Source organism: Apodemus sylvaticus, chromosome 12, assembly GCF_947179515.1.
Source record: "Apodemus sylvaticus chromosome 12, mApoSyl1.1, whole genome shotgun sequence".
In the NCBI taxonomy this organism is placed as follows: domain Eukaryota; kingdom Metazoa; phylum Chordata; class Mammalia; order Rodentia; family Muridae; genus Apodemus; species Apodemus sylvaticus.
This window is the reverse complement of record NC_067483.1, coordinates 78,025,585-78,044,102: the sequence shown is the minus strand read 5'-3', so window position 1 is coordinate 78,044,102 and position 18,518 is coordinate 78,025,585. Positions and strand designations below refer to the sequence as shown.

At 43.4% G+C, this 18,518-nt stretch overlaps 1 protein-coding gene and 1 pseudogene across 2 annotated transcripts in view; one reads left to right on the top strand and one right to left on the bottom strand.

The window, feature by feature from the left end:
- Positions 1-16,764, top strand: part of Atf6 (activating transcription factor 6) — a 177,476-nt gene extending 160,712 nt beyond the window's left edge. For both annotated transcript variants that reach the window (XM_052201325.1, XM_052201324.1), the window contains exon 16: positions 11,289-16,764. In XM_052201325.1, coding sequence (XP_052057285.1) covers positions 11,289-11,494 — 206 coding nt within the window. In that variant the 3' untranslated portion in view covers positions 11,495-16,764. The remainder of the gene's footprint in view (positions 1-11,288) is intronic.
- On the bottom strand, positions 1,082-1,948 carry LOC127697926 (40S ribosomal protein S6-like; annotated as a pseudogene).
- Positions 16,765-18,518: the final 1,754 nt, after the last annotated feature.

Genomic DNA, 18,518 nt, shown 5'->3' with positions numbered 1-18,518 from the left:
CAACATAGTGGGCAGAAATATTGTACAGGTCATTTCAACATTCTGGAAAGAATATAAAATCCCCATTCAATTGATTTTTTTTTTTTTAATGCAAGTAAACAAGTCTGGGCATGGTGTCAACCTTTAATGCTAGCACTCAGAAGGCCAAGGTAGGCAAATCTCTATAACTCAAGGTTAGCTTCATCTACATAGTGAGTTCCAGGCCAGCCAATGTTACATAGTAAGACCCTGTCTGATAGATGGGTGGGTGGGCGGATGGAGGGGTGCATAATTTTACCATCATGATCACAGAGGATCTGGGTTTTACAGTGAAGGTCTTCTGAACATTATTAGTATTAGTAGTAGTGTCTGCTAATATATGAGAAGAAAAGGAATTGGCACTTTATTCACCTGTTAGGCTCCATTTTTAAATAACAGTTAAATTTATATAGCATTCCTCAAGAGTTCAGGGCAGGGGTATAATTAGAGGAACCACCTGAACAAGAGTGACATGGGCTCTTGGGAGGTAGTATTTTGGACCTGCCCTCTTTTGATTCTGGGTCCCCACAATGGAGTTTAATTGGGATATCCTCTGATACTGAGTGATTCTGATACTGAAAGTGATCTCATTTTTTTTAATGATAAATAGATTCTTGAGTTTTCTAATTTTAGGGAAAAGATATTCCTAACTCAACCTAGATAGGATAAAACTGATAGAATAGTTTTAAGAATGGATCTGCCCGAGTCGAGATCTACTTTGCCATTTTCCAGCTAAGTGGTGAGGCACTTAATATCTGTGCTTTAGTTGTTTTTGTCTCAGAAATGGAAATATTAACAATAATAATAATTGTTATATCTGATTTAAGAGTTGATGAGAACAATCAATGTTTTACATTAAAACATTGTCGTCAGTGTTTTACATTAAAATGTATTAATGAGGCTTAGACTAATATAGAAATAACAGGGTGTTTGTTTTGCTTGTACCTAGTAAATCATGACCACTAAAGATGTCCTTTGAGGTTCAGTGAATCTTATACAGTCACTATTTTAGGCCCACATACACATTTTTGATGTGATTTTTTTTTTTTTTGAGAGTTAAGGTCATTATTTGTTACTCTTAAAGACTTATTTTTGACTGGACATAGATTTAGAAGTAGAAGCTCTCAGCGAGGACAGCCTGCGTCTCTTAGTGATCTGTTCCTGGCGCTTTTCTTTGGCTTCCTTCATTCTCTTGGCCAAAAGTTTAGCGTATTCTGCAGCCTCCTCCTTAGTGCATTGTTTTTTCAGAGCAATACATCACCGTTTGTGTTGCAGGGTGCATGGAGTAACAAGACGTTGACTCTTGGGTGCTTTGGTCCTGGGCTTCTTAACTTCTTTGTTTAAGGGCTTTCTGACAAAATGTTGGCGGACATCATCTTTGGAGAGATTAGAAAGCTTTAGGATTCTACTAGCTCTTTTAGGTCCCAACCAATGAGGCACAGTAATATCTGTCAGTCGAGGAATAGCCTTCTCTCCTTTCTTTACAATAACCAAGTTAAGAACACAGAGATTGGCATCTACAATGTATCCATGAACAGACTTGTACTTCCTCTCTCCAGTTCTCCTTGGTCTACAACAAGAATGCCTCTTACTCAACACAATAAGAATGCCCCTTACTCAACAGCGGGCGCACTCTGCCGTGGGTCAAAATGCTTTGCTTCATGGGAAAACCCTGTTTGCCATTCCTACCGCTGATCTGGACCAAAAACTCTTCACCCAGAGCATCAGCAGCTGCCTCTGTGGCCATGCCTTCCCACAGAACGTCCGTAGCATGTGTTCGTCACCTACTTCAGTGAGTTCTGACAGCCAGTGGAAGGGAAGGACATATTCAGCTTCATTTTGACACAGCCGACACCTAGGGGTTGTCACGAAAAAGAGGCCTGTGATGTCATTTCTAATCTAACAGGACAAAACCCTTTCCTGTCCATAATCCCCATTGTCCAGTGACTATAAACTTATACTATTCAACAAATTCTAGTTTTGTCAAAATTGAATGTGTGATATCTGCCCTACCCTGGATTTTTCTCTCCTTTTGAACATCCTCAATCCTAAAATCTTCCCATCAGAGAAACTTTTAAGTTTCTTTTGGCAAAGGGCATCTGTGACAGTTGCTGGGGAGTCTTTGTCCCTTGTGTTCTTACATCTCCAGATACTCCATGTTGGAAGTGCTGGCTGTGTCACCATCTGCGTTGACAGTTGCTCAGTCAGTGTTCTTGCCAGCCAGTGAGGGGGGCCTCCAATCTCACTCCCCATATTCCCTTTAATTTTTCCCCACTCCCAGTTTTTTTTTTTTCAGCTATTTCTTTCTTTCTTTTCTTTTGGTTTTTTCGAGACAGGGTTTCTCTGTATAGCCCTGGCTGTCCTGGAACTCACTCTGTAGACCAGGCTGGCCTCAAACTCAGAGATCCGCCTGCCTCTGTCTCCCAGAGTGCTGGGATTACAGGTGTGCACCACCACCGCCTGGCTTTTCAGCTATTTCTTAACCCTTTTTCTTTTCTGTAATGATCTTAACACAGTTTAATAAAATGGATCGTTTACACATTGCTCATAAGGGCAGGTGCCAGCACTGGAGCTCTTATGGCAGCTTTCTTAGAAGCGGATACTACAGTAGGCCTTACAGGGTTGTTAGACTGGAGAGAGAACCTGAGCGGTAAATGAACAGAGAAGGTTTCCCCTCACCAGAGGTGAGAGCACGAGCAGCGTGTAGTAGTCAGAGCGACCAAAACCAGGACCTGGGTGACAATTAGAGATGTATTGGCATAGTAGAGTTCACTTATGGACATGAGAAGACACAACAAGCAGATGTCATTTTAGCTTGTCTTTATTCTTTATTCATAGTGCTCCTGGATCTTGTGTTTTTATTGAGGTTGTCTCCTGTGTCACCAGATTTGGGTACAGTTCAGAGCAGCATAGCTTGGCAGTGTCCAGACTTGCACGGAGCAAACTCAAACTCCTTCACTAGGATTGGTGTCTGAGTCTAGATGAAAATCTGTCTTTGGCTCTAGAGAGGTGGCTTAGCAGTTTTGGGCACTAGCTGTCCTTGCATAGGACATAAGCCCATTTCCTAACACCCACACTGGCAGCTCCAGACCATCATAACTATAATTCCAGGGGACAGACACCCTCCTCTGGTTGCTGCAGTCAGCAGGCACAGCAGTACATAGTGCACAGGCTACAGGTGAGCATTTGTGACGTCACTCCTGGTTGTCATCTGACTAGATCTGGAATGAACTACAGTTCAGACATGGAGGGCTCGCCTGTGATCCAGGCCTTAAGACTGGAAGACACAAGCTTCTGACCTCGATCTTGGCATGGAGATCTTGAGGCACGTGGCTATGAAAAGCTTAGGCTCAGGCAAGATTAATACATGCCTTTAATCCCAGGAGATCTCTGAGTTCAAGGTCAGCCTAGGACATACCTTCTGATAGTGCCACTTCCTGAGCGGAACATATACAAACTACCACAACACTCAGACACATAAATAACAAATACATAATTTTTTAAAAAAAAATCTCTCTTATATATACTTCTTTACAAAGTACTAGACAAGTCTTGTCACTTTTAAAAATTAAACTTTATGTGAATTTTTGGCTATTTAGTTGTGTTTACCCTCAGGATTCTGGTTTTTGTGTTAGTCATCTAGCAGCAGCTAGCCCCTTGGCACACTGTGCTTAGTTCAGTTACTGTGTGTTTACAAGCTCTTCAGAATTCCTCAGCGCCTGGAATGTTTCCACCCTCAGTGCTCAGACACCTTTCCTGGCTCCCCGGATCCTTCCGAGCATTCAGAACGCATTCCAGTGCTGCGCGCTGCCTTTCATCTCGTTTCCTTTTTATTTGCCTGATGGATTTTAAATGTAAAATACCCAGTTTGTGCATTTTACCAGACTTGCATCAGTGTTCTGTCTCATTCTCTATGTTTCAAAAAGCCCAGCACACGAGATGGATAGTTTTCTAAACGTTACGGTTTCCACATATCTGTAGGGGGAAGCATAAACCCAAAGCGCCTTCACTTTAGTGAAGTGTGACTCTTTGTGGTCTGTTTTCCCAGATAGACGTGGTTTGTTTTCTTTCTTTAGTTCCATTGTTCTTTCTTTTTAAATTAAATCTCTTTTTGGAGTGGGGAAAGCTTATGGGGTTTTTTACATAAGTTGATTATGAATTCCTTGACCTACTGTTTACCACGCTCCCTGCCATCAGGAGACTTTCTCCACATGAAGAGGAGACATCATCTTTAAGGCTGTGCTGTGTCTCAGCTGCTCATGTCCTAACCCTGCTTCTTCTCTCTAAGGACCCTTCTTCTCCTGCCCTTCTAAGTCAGCCTGTCTTCAGACCCTCCCTCTGCACCTGCTTGATCATTGTATTCACACTGAGTGGCAAACTGTTGGCTTCAGTTGAAGGAACCATCCTTCCCAGATGTGCTCACCTGGTAGCAGGGCTTCAAGGTCTTGAGAGTTGCAGGAGCCTCATCTGCCCTCACTACAGGAAGTACTAAAGCTCCCGCTGTTCCGGGTGCAGGCTGAGCCTACAGCCCAGCCCTCTGGAGACTTAAGCAAGATCAAGTTACCCTGAAGCCTCCATGGTGACTCACACCTGCAGGAGAGATGCCTTGAGTTCAAGTCTAGCCTGGGCTACAGAGTAACATTTTATAAAGAATTACCAAGAGCCTGTTTCTTAATCTGTCCTCTTTAGTTGTAGCAATTCAAACATCAGTAATGATTGGTGAGACTGCTCACTTACCATGCAGTTGGGTTATATGAAACCCACAGAGAAGCCTTTTATAAGATCTTCCAGAGCAGACCAGTGATATAGATTCTTATCTTTAGAGATGAGAGATGCTGGCAACATTACAACTTTTAATTGCCATTAAGTATGAATACACAAAAAAATATATGCAGAATGTCTTGGAGAAGACATACATTGTCTTCCCTGATTCCACTGCCTCCACTTACTGTCTAGGTCTGATAGGGTCTTCTAGCATTGCTCCCACTTACCATGGCCTAGCACTTGCCACCACCAGGAAGTAATGAACAGCATAGATCGTAAAGCCACCTAGGCCAGAGCCGCCCGGAGCCTCCTGGTTGGGCTTCAGATAACAAGACCATTTCAGCCATAGCTGGGAGCTGCTAGGCTTGGAATCCAGTTTGCTGCTTTGGTTTCCCTTCAGAGCATCTAAGCTTGTATTGCTGAGGCTTTCATCTCTCCTTGATATTTAAGGCATTCAGGAACTCTAGTTATCCATTTAAACTGCACAGGTATGTGGAGCTAATGTCTTCTACAGGTGGTTTAAACTATATTAGACAGCCCAGTTCTGCTCTTAAACTGTCATCTGGATTCTGAGTTGATCCAAAGAAAAATTTAGTAATATATATTTCAGGTCTCTGACATGTGTTTTCCATTATTTGGTCTTCTGTGTTGCTGCGCATGCGTGTGTGTACATTCATACACAGAAAGACACACACAGGGACTGTGGTTCCAAAAGGAAATGACTGGTGTGGTGCCTTGAAATCTGAACTTGGTCACATGTTCTAAATGAAATGATTCCAAATACATTAGTAGAATGTCTTCCATCTTCTAGTTTCTGGAAAATAGTTCAGTGAGAAACACTGGCTAACTTCTAGACGTTCAAATGTAGTTGTATAAAGATAAATAATTGGAAAGCCATTGCGTGGAGGCATGTCTTAGAAAATTGATGCTAAGCTGCTATAGCAATGGTCTTAAAGAAGAGGCTAGTGCACCACAGCAGCCAGCTGCTCCTTGTCCCTGCTGCGGCTGCAAAGAAGAAGGTTAGCTTCATTTGTAATCAAAGACACTTAGAGGGAACCTTATCATCAGTGGAAATGGTTGGCGCATTCAGACGGATGACGGCGGGCAAGCCACAGGGATATTTTCCCTTGGATTTAAAATAGAAGAAATGTACCATATACTACAAAATTAATAGGTTATTTGATTTATCTCACGTTTTCTTTTTTTTTTTTACCCCATTAAGGATATGATAGGCTTTGTTTTCCTATCAAATGTTTCCACAAAACTTTTTATGTGGTTTCAGAGAACGTATGGACGTATGTGCAGTAGAGCCCTTTGAGCACACCCAGACCAGACGTCTCCAGCGTCCCCACCTTCTTCTGTGACAAGCTCCATGGCTCACTTTCCCCAAACAAATCAGCGGACTGTCATGAATGTCCACTGATGAAATGTCAAACTTGGGGTTTTCTTCCAAAGTGCTTGACTTGTGTAGTGTAAAAGTTCACAGGGAGGAGAAGGGGACAGGGAAAAAGTATTTTAATCTGAGCTCTTTGTCACTAAAGTATTCAAATTTAAAAATTACTCCTTGGCTTTGCATGATCTTAATAAATAGAAAGGCAGAATGAAACCAGGCTCCCCCACAGCACAGCTCCAGGCTCACAGATGAAGACGCAAGAGCGGATGCCACGTTGACGACAGTCGTCCAAGCGCCAGGCTTCCGGTGCCGGGCCGTGATTGTTCAGCGGGGCTTAAGAAATATTTTCTGTTTGTAATTCTCTCATCATTTCATTTACTACAAGTTGGAAAATGACCACTTACATTACAAATAAGGGAGTAATTTGGCTCTGTCCTAAAATAAAGCCTCCATCCTCTTAGGAAGCGTGGAGGGAGTATAGCATGTATCTAAGTTTCTTAAATTCACGATGATGGAGACTGCAGACATGACTCGGTGGCTGAGAGCACGCGCTGCTTTTCCAGAGGCCTGGGGTTTGGTTCCCAGCACTCACGTCAGGTGGCTCAGTCTTCTAGAAACCCCAGCTCCAGGGAATCCAATCCTCTCCTGGTGCCTGCATGCCTGCAGATATGTGTGTGTCACACCATTTTGTTATGTTCCCAGACACACAAAATAAAAGTGATACAGATAAATCTTTAAGTCCATGACAGTTACCCTGTGTATATATTTAGCAGGAGTCTGTGTTCCTTCTTACAGATACCACTGTCTTTAAGAACTAAACACACAGAACTGCACTTGTTTCTTTGACATGGAACCAAGAACTCTGGAGATGTGTATTGCCCTACTATAGTAGTGATCTAAAGATCCCTAAGAAAGTACATAAGTATTGGATGGTGTGATGTCTCCCCTGTCTTCACTGTTATGTTCACAGTTGGGAGAATCAAATGGAATTAGAAATTGTACCGGTTGGCACAATTGCTCAGTGGTTAGAGCACTGGCACTGGCCACTCTTCCAGAGGTCCTGAGTTGAATTCCCAGCACCCACATGGTGGCTCTCATTGTCTGTAACTGTTAGTCCCATGGGATCCGATGCTCTCTTCTGACATGCAGAGATGTATATGCACATAAAACACCCATACATATCAAATACATGAATACAGTTTTAGATTACACAGGTAAACGGGGCTAACCTTCCTGACCATTCACGTGGTTGGACCCTTTCACAGTTCCTTCTAAAAGGCAAAATAAGAGTTAAACATTCTTTCCTGTGCTCTGCTCTGTACTGCTCTAAATCCTCTGATCCTATTGCTTTGAAAATGCAGCACTGTGTGAAAAGCATTTAAGACACAGTGTCTGCACACCAATATGACTGTGTCATAGCTTTGTTAGTGGTATTAGCTTTGAAAGTGATTCCAGCCCTTATTTAAAAAAACGTAAATAGTACTTTCAGTATTTTACAAAAGAGTATATGCAGGATTGGGTTTTATTATAGCATTTCATACATTTTGGTTTCTGTCATTCCTATTTCCTTATCCCACATCTCCTGTTCCTGCTACCTGCCCTCTTCCTCTTCCTTTTCCTTTTCCTCTTCCTCTTCCTCTTCGCAGGGGCCCTACAGCTCTCACATCGCATGTATCCTATTACTCTTTCCCTCTCCCCTTAAGACTCTTTTCTACTTTTGTGGTTCTTCTTCTAGTTTCATGACATGTACACATCCCACCCCATACACTCACATACCACACACACACACACACACACATACATACATACAATTAAAATCTTAGATTTATATGTGAAAGAAAACATGCAGCATTTGTCTTTCTGAGTCTGGCTTATTTTAATTCACATAACAATTGTAGTTCCATCCATTTTCCTGAAAATGCCATGATTTCACTTTTCTTCGTGACTTAGTAAAATTCCATTATATACAAGTACTGTGATTTATCTGGTGATTAGCATCTTAGTGATTGTGAATAATTCAACAGTGAGCTATCTCTGTGGTAGGACTCAGAAACCTTTTGGAGGCGTATTCTAATTTGTCAATTCTTGATGGACTGCCTATGTCTTTGTCCCGTAGTGGTTTTCCTCTAGCAGTTTCAGCTTCTCATTCGTTTTGTTTTATTTTAAGACAGGTTTTTTCTGTGTAAGAGCCCTAGCTGTTCTAGAACCCAGTTTGTAAGACAAGACTGACCTTGAACTCACAGGGATTTGCCTGCCTCTGCTTCCCAAGTGCTGGGATTAAAAGTGTGTGCCACCACACCTGGCTTGTCATATTTTATATTAAAGTCTTTTATTTGTTGTTCTTATTCATTGTTTAAGGTAAGAGATAGGGATCAAATTTCATTCCTCTACATGCAGAAAGCAAAGATTTTGAAGAGTCTGTCTTGTTTCTAACTGCATATTTTTAATACACTTGCCAAAGACAAGGTGGTGCATGTAGCTCCGTGGGCTGATTTCTGGGTCCGTTCTGCCCCACTGCTCTATGTATCTGTCTCTGTCCAGGACATGCCGTGGCCACTGTGGCTCTGTGGGATAATATGAAGTTGGGCACTGTGGTACCTGACATTTTTCTTTCTGTTTAGGAGTGTTTTAACTATTCAGGCTCTATTGTGATTTTCCTATGAATTTTAGGTTATTTTTTTCTAGTCCTGTAAAAAATGTCATTTGAATTTTGGAATCAGTGAATCTGTAGACAACATTTGGTGATTTGGCCATTTCCATAATATTCTGTTAATCTATGATTCTCTGCTAATCAAAAGTTTTTATATTGTCTAGTATCTTTAGTTTCTTTCTTTAGTGCCTTAAAATTTTCACTGTAGAGTTTTTACCTCCTTGTTAGATATATTTCTGGGGACTTTCTTATTATTGGGGCTGTTTTGAATAATTAGAATAATTTATTCTAATTTCTTTCTTAGCAAATTAATTGATGGTATATAGGAAAACTGATTTTTAACATATTGGTTTTGTGTTCTGCCACTTTGTTGAAAACACAGAGTTAAGAGTGTTTCCAGGCTTCGGTGTACCTTAAGTAAAACCATGAATGGCGTCACCTGAAAACAGAGTTGGCCGACGTCAGGCTTTGCTGTTTATATCCCTGTCTTCTCTTATTGCTCTAGCTGACTTTGAGCATTCTTTTCAATGAGAGGAGAGAGAAGGCACCCATGTATCCTTCCAGAGGAAATGCCCTTGCCCCTTTAATGTTGACTATAGGTTTGCTATATGTTGCCTTTATATGTTTGGTCTGCTCCTAGTTTCTTTAAGCTATCATGAAGACATATAGAACTTTGCCAGATACCTTTTCTGTGTGTATTGAGGTGATTCTTTCTGTCTTTAAGTCTGCTTACGTGTTGTGTTACGTTATTGATTTGCATATGCTGAACCAGTCTTGCATTCCTGACATGAAATCATCTTTGTTCTGATGTGTGATTGCCAATGTATTCCCTTTGTTCGTGTGTCCTGGGCTTATTCTCCTGCATAGATTCTGTTTGGAGTCTACTCTGTCAGCTCTGCCGGCCTGCTGATATTTGCTGAGAAAGCTGACTCTACCTTTGACTCTTAGTTTGTGATAGCTTTACTAGTAAGTTATTTTTTGGAAACAGAAAATAAATAAGTTTGTTTTTTAATCCAGTCAATTTGTATTATTTTCAATGGTCAGTTGAGGTTATTGCTTTTAATGTTATAATTGAGAGAGACTTGCTATTTCCAATGGTTATTTTAACAGTTGTTCTTGTGTCATACATAATGAATTGTTTCTCCGCTCTCCTTTGGTTCATGAATGAGACTGTCCTTCTCCTTTGACTGTGTATGGTATTTAAGTGATTTCTTCCTTGTCATGAATTGCTTTAGTTTGTGCTCATCTTGAAATGTCAAGAAATAGCTTGTTAGGTATATTGTTCTTGGCAGTTATTTATGTTTAGGGCTTGAAATATATCATGCCATGCTTTCTTAGTATCTCAGGTTGCTAACAAATCTAATGTTCTGATATGTCTTCATTGTATATGCATCAGCATTTTCCCCTTATACCTTCTAATATTGATTCTCAGCTTTACACTACTGACATTTGGAGCAGTTAGTGTTAATTGTTAACTTGACAGAATCTAGAATCACGTGGGAGATGAGCCTTTGGGCAAGCGTATAGGAGGTTTCTTGATTGCTTTAACAGAGGTGGGACGGCACACTAGGGGATGGAGTTATTCCCTGGATGGCCTCCTCACATGAAACTGGAGAGCAGGGGCTGAGCACAGCGTGCATCCACCTCTGTATGGTTCCTGCCTGTGGATGTGCTACAACCAGCTCACCAAGCTTCTGCCATCTTGACTTCTCCTTGTCAGAGAGGCCAGAATAAACTCGTTCTTTCTTCGTTTCCTTCGTCAGGATCCTTTATCCCAGCAACAGAGAAAACTGAAGACAGCGTCTTAGTTTAACATCATTGAAAGGTTTCTGGGCACATCTCTTTGGGGCTTGAAATGGCTCACATATTTGAGTGTCCATTTCCTTCTCTGGCTATAATTTTATTGACTAAATAGTCTCTGCCCTTAGGCTCTAAGTCACGTCCTCCTTCCCACGTTTTGGTTTTCAGAAGACACACCAGCATTCCTGTGTCCCTGGGTTTAGCAACAATAGAACTACGGTCGGTGCCTGTCGGGGACTTGAGTAAATAAGTAGTGAAAGGGAAAGAGAAGGAAGAGTGAGAGAGAAACAATAGGGTTTGCAGCTGAGACATAGAGGAAATCCTGGCGAGTGGGTAGACCAGTGGCCTCAACTAAAGTACAAAAGTGCAAGGAATTTCAGTAGAGAATATAATGAGCGAAGACATAAGGCCTTGGTATTTCTTCTTTGTTGGGATGATGGGGTTTCTTCCTCCTCTTCAGCTTTCTTGTGTATCAGTCTCCATGAGTTGAGGGAAGGGTACGGCTCTTACTGAACCAAAGAAGACCTTTGAAGAATTAAATTGAGGAAAGGGCGGGGCATATTGGCACACATGTATAGAGACTGATAAAACTCTGTAGCTTGAAAGTGTATTGACAGCTCCTACCCTGAACACTCTGTTGAATCCTGTGTCATTCCTCTGCAGATAATGTGATCAATGGGCAGGACTATGAAGTAATGATGCAGATTGACTGTCAAGTGATGGATACTAGGATCCTCCACATCAAAAGCTCCTCAGTGCCCCCGTATCTCCGAGATCATCAGAGGAACCAAACCAGCACCTTCTTTGGTCCCCCTCCCACCACAGAGACGACCCATGTGGTCAGCACCGTCCCGGAGGCAGTACAGTAGCGCCCTGAGCTGCGCTGGAGCAGAGTGGGCCTTGGCAACTGGAGGCTGCTGCCTCTACCTCCTCAGCAAGTGGAGAACTGCCTCGTACTGCAACTCCGGGGAAAGAGAAAGAACGAGAAGCCACTCTGCTTTTCACCGTCCATGCACCCGGGTGGAACATCTAGAGAGCAGGTCTCTGGTGGCAGTGCATCCCCCGCAGGCAGTGTCACTGTGTTCCTTCTGCTGTGTCCTCTTCAGTGCTTTTCCCATTGTGTGTTTCGTTCTCAGTCATCTTCCTTCAGATCAGACCCACTTCCTCTTCTGTCCACTGCTCTTCCTGGCACAGTAAAGAGATTTGTATTTAAAGCTTTAGAACACAGACTCGTGTGGTTTCCACAGAACGGCTTTCTCTCTCCTTTGATTCAAATCCATTCTGAATATCATACTTGAGAAAACACATTTCAAAAAACTGAGCAGCCAAAAACATCCCACAAAGAGTCAAAACAGTTTGGAGTTTGGGTAAAGGGATTATTCCCAGTTGGTAGAGTTTATTTTTACTTGTGATTTGTGGTTTAGCCCTGGACAAATAACTGTTGTGGGGTCACAGAGTAAGCCACACACTGGAGACAGGGAGGGGAAGGCCAGTGGTGGAATGGAAGAGGAGGTGACTCCATTCTCATATGGTTTTAAACTGGGAGTTCACACGCCTCTGTAAGCTCAGGGCCACGGCCACCCCTCACCCTTGGAGTTCTGCTAATCAGCAAAGATCCTTAAAGACCTCAGGGCAAGTGCTTTCCTCTCCTGTGAACCCTCAGCCCAGGGCACACTCCTGCTACACCAGACTCAGCCAAGGAACTTGGAGGTAACCAAGCTTAAGCCAGAGCAGAGAATGTCCCTTAAGGACTGACAGTGCCCAGAGCAAGAGTGGCTCCCCAGAGAGGCTGCAGTGCAGTATGGTGAAACTCTCTGCTGCTGCAGTGGAAGATGATAAAGGAATTAAGCTCTCCGTGATGTTGCTAGGGCTGTGACTGCCTTTAATCCTAGCTCCATTTGGAAGGGAAGGCAGGCTTTGATATCAGCCTGGTCTACACCTCAAATTCTAGGACAGGACGGCTAAAGCTATATAGAGAAGCCACCTCAAAAATAGATAAATGAATGAATACAAACGAAAAGCAAAAGTTATGTTCACATAAATGTTATTGTATTTTGCCTGTTTCCTTCACCATAGCAAGCAGCTAAATTTATATTGCACTGTACATTGTACATTGCAAATTCACAGAAAGGGGTGTGAGGACGAGCGTTGTTCCTCATGTGCCGCCTCCCTTCCTAGGATTTCACAGGGTTTTGATGGACTCTTCCCAGATGGCTTGCCACTGTCAGGTGATCCCATTCCAGGGCACAAAATGGTGGCTAAGTCCTCTTTCTCCCTACAAGGGACAAGAAGGCTAGCCCTGGGGTGGCATGCAGTCAGGCCATTTGCCCATGGCCCCATTATGCCTGACACTGCCCCACCAACAACTGTTCCCTGTACAGTGCTGCTGCCTTCCAAGCAAGTTAGAGGCTTCCAGGGCGGGGCCATTCTTGCTGAATTCAGTGCCACAGTCCATCCTGATTGACTCTGGGGATTTTCAGACAAGACCTGTTGGCCCTGGGGACCAGACCTCCAAAGGGTGCCAAGGAGAAAATAGCAAGTGCACAGAATACCTTTAGGAGTAGCCCTTTGTGGGGAAGGTGGGCTACCCTGTGGTCATGCCCATCCTGCCTATGAAGCAGTTCAACAAGAGGGTGTGCCCCTCAACAACAGGGGCAGCGTGCCCATTCCTGATGCCGATCTGCTGAGAGACACCAACAGTGTCCGTGGTGATTCCCGTGTGCCAGCGCCTCAGACCAAAGACCTCAGTAACGTCACATTCGTCACATTCGCTAAGGCTGATGCCTCTCCTACAGGTAACAGTGGGGATGGCGGTTGGAAGGCACCGCCAAAGAGCAGACACATTAAGGTGGCCCCAGCACAGGTCAGGGAGCCAAGGAGCTGGGGAGCACTGCTCAGAACTAGTCTGGAAGCTTGCTTCTCTGCCCTCACTGGCCCATCATAACCTCACTGCCATCATGACCACTCTTAGGCCCGTCTTAGGAGATGAGGGAGGAACGGGGCCCTCCTCAGAGAAAGGTTCCGGAAACCAGGGAAAGGCAGTTGACAGATACAAAGAAGTATCCTGCCATTTAAATTGCTGAAAGCGCTGTATTCCCTGGGCACAGTAGTTTGTGTCTTAGCGTCTATGTGCTAGCACAGGCCTTTGGAGAGGAAAGCAGCTGCTCTGGGAGCAAATGCAGCAGCCATTCAGGGCTCATTTTTTAATTTTGGTAAGATTGCCCTTGGGGATTTATAGTCTGGAAATGTAGGAGCTATGCATGTACATAATATATTTTTTCTTTTAATTTATTAAGTTTTAAAATGTGATTTTTCAAGATTATGAAAAAAATTAAAGTTGAGCTGGAGAAATGGCTCAGGGTTAACAACACTTATTGCTCTTCCAGAAGACCCAGGTTCAGTCCCAGCTTACAACCGTCTATAACTCCATTGCAGGGGTGGGACTGGGGTGGGGGTCCTTTGTCTTTTTCAGGCCTTCCTCTGCAGGCACCAGACACACATATGGTGCACATACGTGTCTTCAGTCAAAACACTAATATAGATAAAAATAACAATAAAGAAATCTGTGTTTTTTTTTTTTTTTTTTTAATGAGATAAATTCCCAGAAGAAGTCACTCCACCTGTTACTAGATGATTTTGTGCCCTGGGCTGATGGTACTGTAATGTTGGGAAGTGTTGATAGAGACTGGCGGTGTGGTCTTCATGTGTTTGCAAGTCCCCCACTTCTAGATTCAGTGGGAGTAACTGGATGTTTCCTCCTGTTAACTGCTGAGTCAGAACTCTGCAGTTAGCTCACAAGACGGCTCCCCGAGAATATAATGTAAACCCGCTTTCAAGTTAGGAGGTGACAAGAAAGGATACTGGGGAGGTGAGTGTCACCTGCCCAGAGCCGGCCCCCTTTCGCCTTTCTCCTTAGCAACTAGACCCTGGGCTGTGGAGATGGCTCAGCCGTCGTGGAGAGCTCTGGCTGCGTTTCCAGAGGACTCAGGTTCCATTCCCAGCACCCACAGCACAGCTCACAACTGCTAACCAGTTCCAGGAGATTCAGCGCCCTCTTCCGGCCTCCTTTGGCACTGCACACACATGGCATTCACTGACACAGATAGGCACACATAAATAATACTAGTAAAAATATTAATAATGAGGCAGACAAGGAGGTACTCAAAAGTTACATTATGTGCATCATTCCTGAATTTTCCCAATAACTTATTTATGAACAGAGGGAACTGACTTTTCTCTCATTTGTTTAAAGAGACTATCGTGGTTCAATCTTGTTGGCCCGAATCTCCATCCTGGGCAAATACTCCCCAGTAGTTAGAGCTGCCCAATGCTGCTATTCACGGCTGCCACGACTAGAGCATTTAACCCAGGACAACTCCCACAGTGCACTGTGGGACTGTAAGACGGTATTACAGCAGGACTGTAAGACTGGGAATTTATCTAATTAAAAAAACCAATCTTGCTGTTTTACTATGAAACTTGACAGAAATGTACCACAGCGACAGAACTAGGAATCATGTTTGACTTCCTCCCACATCAAACCCTCCAGTCAGGCTTCTGCTTTAATGGCCCATTAGGAACTCTTACACTTCCTTAACCTAGAGAGCCAGCCTTCCTATCCAGAATGGCTCCACATCCTGAACTCATGGAAGTGCCTCCCTCACCCCGACCCCCGACCCCCGACCCACCCCACCCCTGCGATAGCCTTCTTTCCACCTCAACCTGGGCGAATCCTTCAGCAGGTACATAGACCTCAACTTCCACGTGTGACCTGTAGCTCCATCATAGGAATCAACCTCCCAAGCGCCGCACAGTCCCAGCCTTGAGATTAGCTTACTGCCGTCTACAAACCCATGTTCCTTACCCACCTGTCCTTTCTTCAGTTGTGGGCATTTTAATTTACATAAGTAATGTTTTTTGTTTTGTTTTGTTTTTGCTGCTAATATGAACAGTAGTTATATTTTTAACCAAAAGAAAAAAAGTAAGGCCTAGAAGGAAGATAATGGATGGAAGACATTGTCATTCCCACCCTGATAGCAGCTGGAAAAAGACATTTCCTCCCCAGTCCCCACTATAGGAATTGTGGGTGATTTTTAAGTAACTACTGGACTGCCTAGGAAGATATTCCCAGAGTCCAAGAGGAACTATGCACATAGAGAAAATACAGTTTCCTCCTGCCTAAGGAAACTCTATTAGTATTCTATTAGCTTATATTTTTAATAACTAAGCTTAAAACATAGTTTATTTTGGATATTACTAGAACTTGTAGCAATTCTAATATCTGTCAGGTATTCATAGAATCTATGAAAAAAAAAAGATAAGGCTGTGTGATTAGGGCAACTTCTGAATCATGGCATGGCCAGCCAGTGTCACAAAACAACCCTGTGCTTGGCTAACTTTAAGCATTACAGATTTAGTGCATGAAAAGACTTAATTATATCGGGTTCAAGAACTAAAGAGTCAATAAGTCATCTGTGAAGGTCAACGAATACCACACTGGTGTGCTTTTTGTCCTCAGTCAAGCTGGTGGCTATAGTTAAATGAAGCAGGAAGTGTGGCATATTCCCCAGGACGCTAATCCCAGACCGAATCAGCAGGCTGGATTCACAGCAGTTGAACTATTATAGTTCATTATCACCTGTGCTTTCTGGGCAGTTGCCAGGATGCAGGGCATGATGAAAGCTACAAAGCACTGCTAGTCTTTGAGACTCTAGGTTGGTTTGTTTGTTTGTTTTCACATTGTGGTAATGAGGTTCAGTGAAGCCAGTGGCTTAGATGAGCATAAATCAATGCTCTTTTAAGAGTGGGTGGGAGATGGACAGGGTATGTGGCTTGCTTAGGACGCCTGAAGCCATTGCTTCCTTCACCACATAAACCAGGATGCTGGGGCGTGCGTAGAATCCTAGCACTTGGAAGTCGGAAGTGGGAGGATCCGGTGTTAAGGGTCAACCTGGGAAACATGGGACCCAGTCTTAACTGTGAGCAGAAGAAATCAGGAAAAATGTATTGTTCTCTCCCTGAATAATTATGTCCACTTACAATAAATAATGGCAACAAACTATTTCATATTTTCAAATAAGTCTTTATAATGCAATACCTGTTCTTTCTCTGAAATCCAAATAAAGACTTTTAAAACTTTGTTGTCTGTCTGTACAAATGGCTCCTCAGTGTTAAGTGGTTAGTAATGGGAGTGGAAGCCTAGGAGGTCCTGTGGCTTTTGGGGTGTCTAGAGGAAACACCAAGCTTGTTTCTCTGTCCTCCCAGGATGGACCAGGTAAAGATTTGCCTATGGTGTCCAGACATTTGAACTATAATCACATCAAGGGATAGAATCATCTAAAACCCATTCTTTAACCTTCTGCATCATCAAAAAACAGTTACTCAGTTACAGATCCGGTCTGGGTGGCAGTGCTGCCGCGACCGAAGCAAGTCACTATGAGAATTTAACACAGGCGTGTGCTGGGCCTCAGACCACTTCAAGTTCATTGTCTCATTTCAACGCTCGGCAGCGTGTTTCCTCCGAGAGTTACATAGTTAGGAAGCAATGGAGCCAGAGTTTGGACCTAGGCCACTTAGCTCCGATGCGGATTGTTAACTACTATATTCTTTTACCTTCAGAGGCATAGAGGTGACAGAGGTTTTTGCTCTGAAAGAACACTTGTAAAGACAGCCTTGTAAAGGAGCCAGATACACAAATAGATAAAATTAGGATAACCTCAGGATTCTCCAAATGGCTAGATTCATCATTGTTATGTTTCTGTGATAAAATACCTGAGATAACAGGAAAGACGTATCTTTGGCTCATGATTCAGTGCGTAGCTGGCCCTTTTGCTGTTGGGTCTGTGGTAGAAGCCCACAACAGAAGAAGCTGCTTATCTCATGGTAGCCAGGAAACCATGAGAAACCAAGCAAGGGACCGGGATGCAATATCCCCTTCAAAAGCATGTCCCCAGTGGCCTAACTTCCTGCCACTAGGATCCACTTCCTAACAATTCTATCAGCTCCGAGTAGCACCACATGCTGGTAACTACACCTTCAACACATGGCCTTTGAAGGACATTCAAGATTCAAACTATCTATAGCAAAGGCAAAATGGCATCCGTTTCAGAATATACCTAAATAGACTTTAGAAAGGTACACCTCACCCAGAATGACATCTCAGATCCCTTCTGCAGGGATGCTCAACAAAGAGGAATGAACAGCAGAAAGGAATCAAGACCAGGCAACATGGCTGGAGATGGGTCCTCCAGAAAGGAGAGTCCCAGGAAGGAGCTCTGGAGGCAGAAGAGCCTTAGGGCTTTGATAAGCTGCAGTGATGGAACACGCACCTCTTTCTTTGCCAAACTCTTCGATCAGAGCTGCTGTGCAGCATTCTACCACTGTTGTTCCGGGGAGGGAGGGAGGAAGGACAGCTTCAGTGTGGCATGACTAGCGAAAGCATGCCAGCAGTTCAGCAAGCCAAAGCCATGGTGAAGAGTCAGTAGGAACAGGAACAGGAAAAGAAAACAGTTCACTCAACCCACTGTCACCAGCAGAGTCCTATAGCATTGACCCCTGGGGCCTCCTGCTCTATGTGGATGTGGGTCAAGGCAGTTTTTGAATCTCAAAGGATAACCACAGATGACACTTGGTTGTGCAATACATGATGTCTTAAGTAGAAGCTTCTTCTGGTACAACCCGGCAATTTCTCCAACTGCTGATTCAGATCCCAGGAAATCTATAGCATATTTCTGTGCGTCACACTCGTGTGATATGATCTGTACAAGCTCTGGAAGAAAATCCTTCCTTGGTTCAGTTAATGGTAATAGCTGATGCTTATCAAAGGTGTAGCTTTTGGCCAGACATTGTTCTAAGGCTTTACAAGCATTAATCATTTAAGCTTCAAAGAAGTCG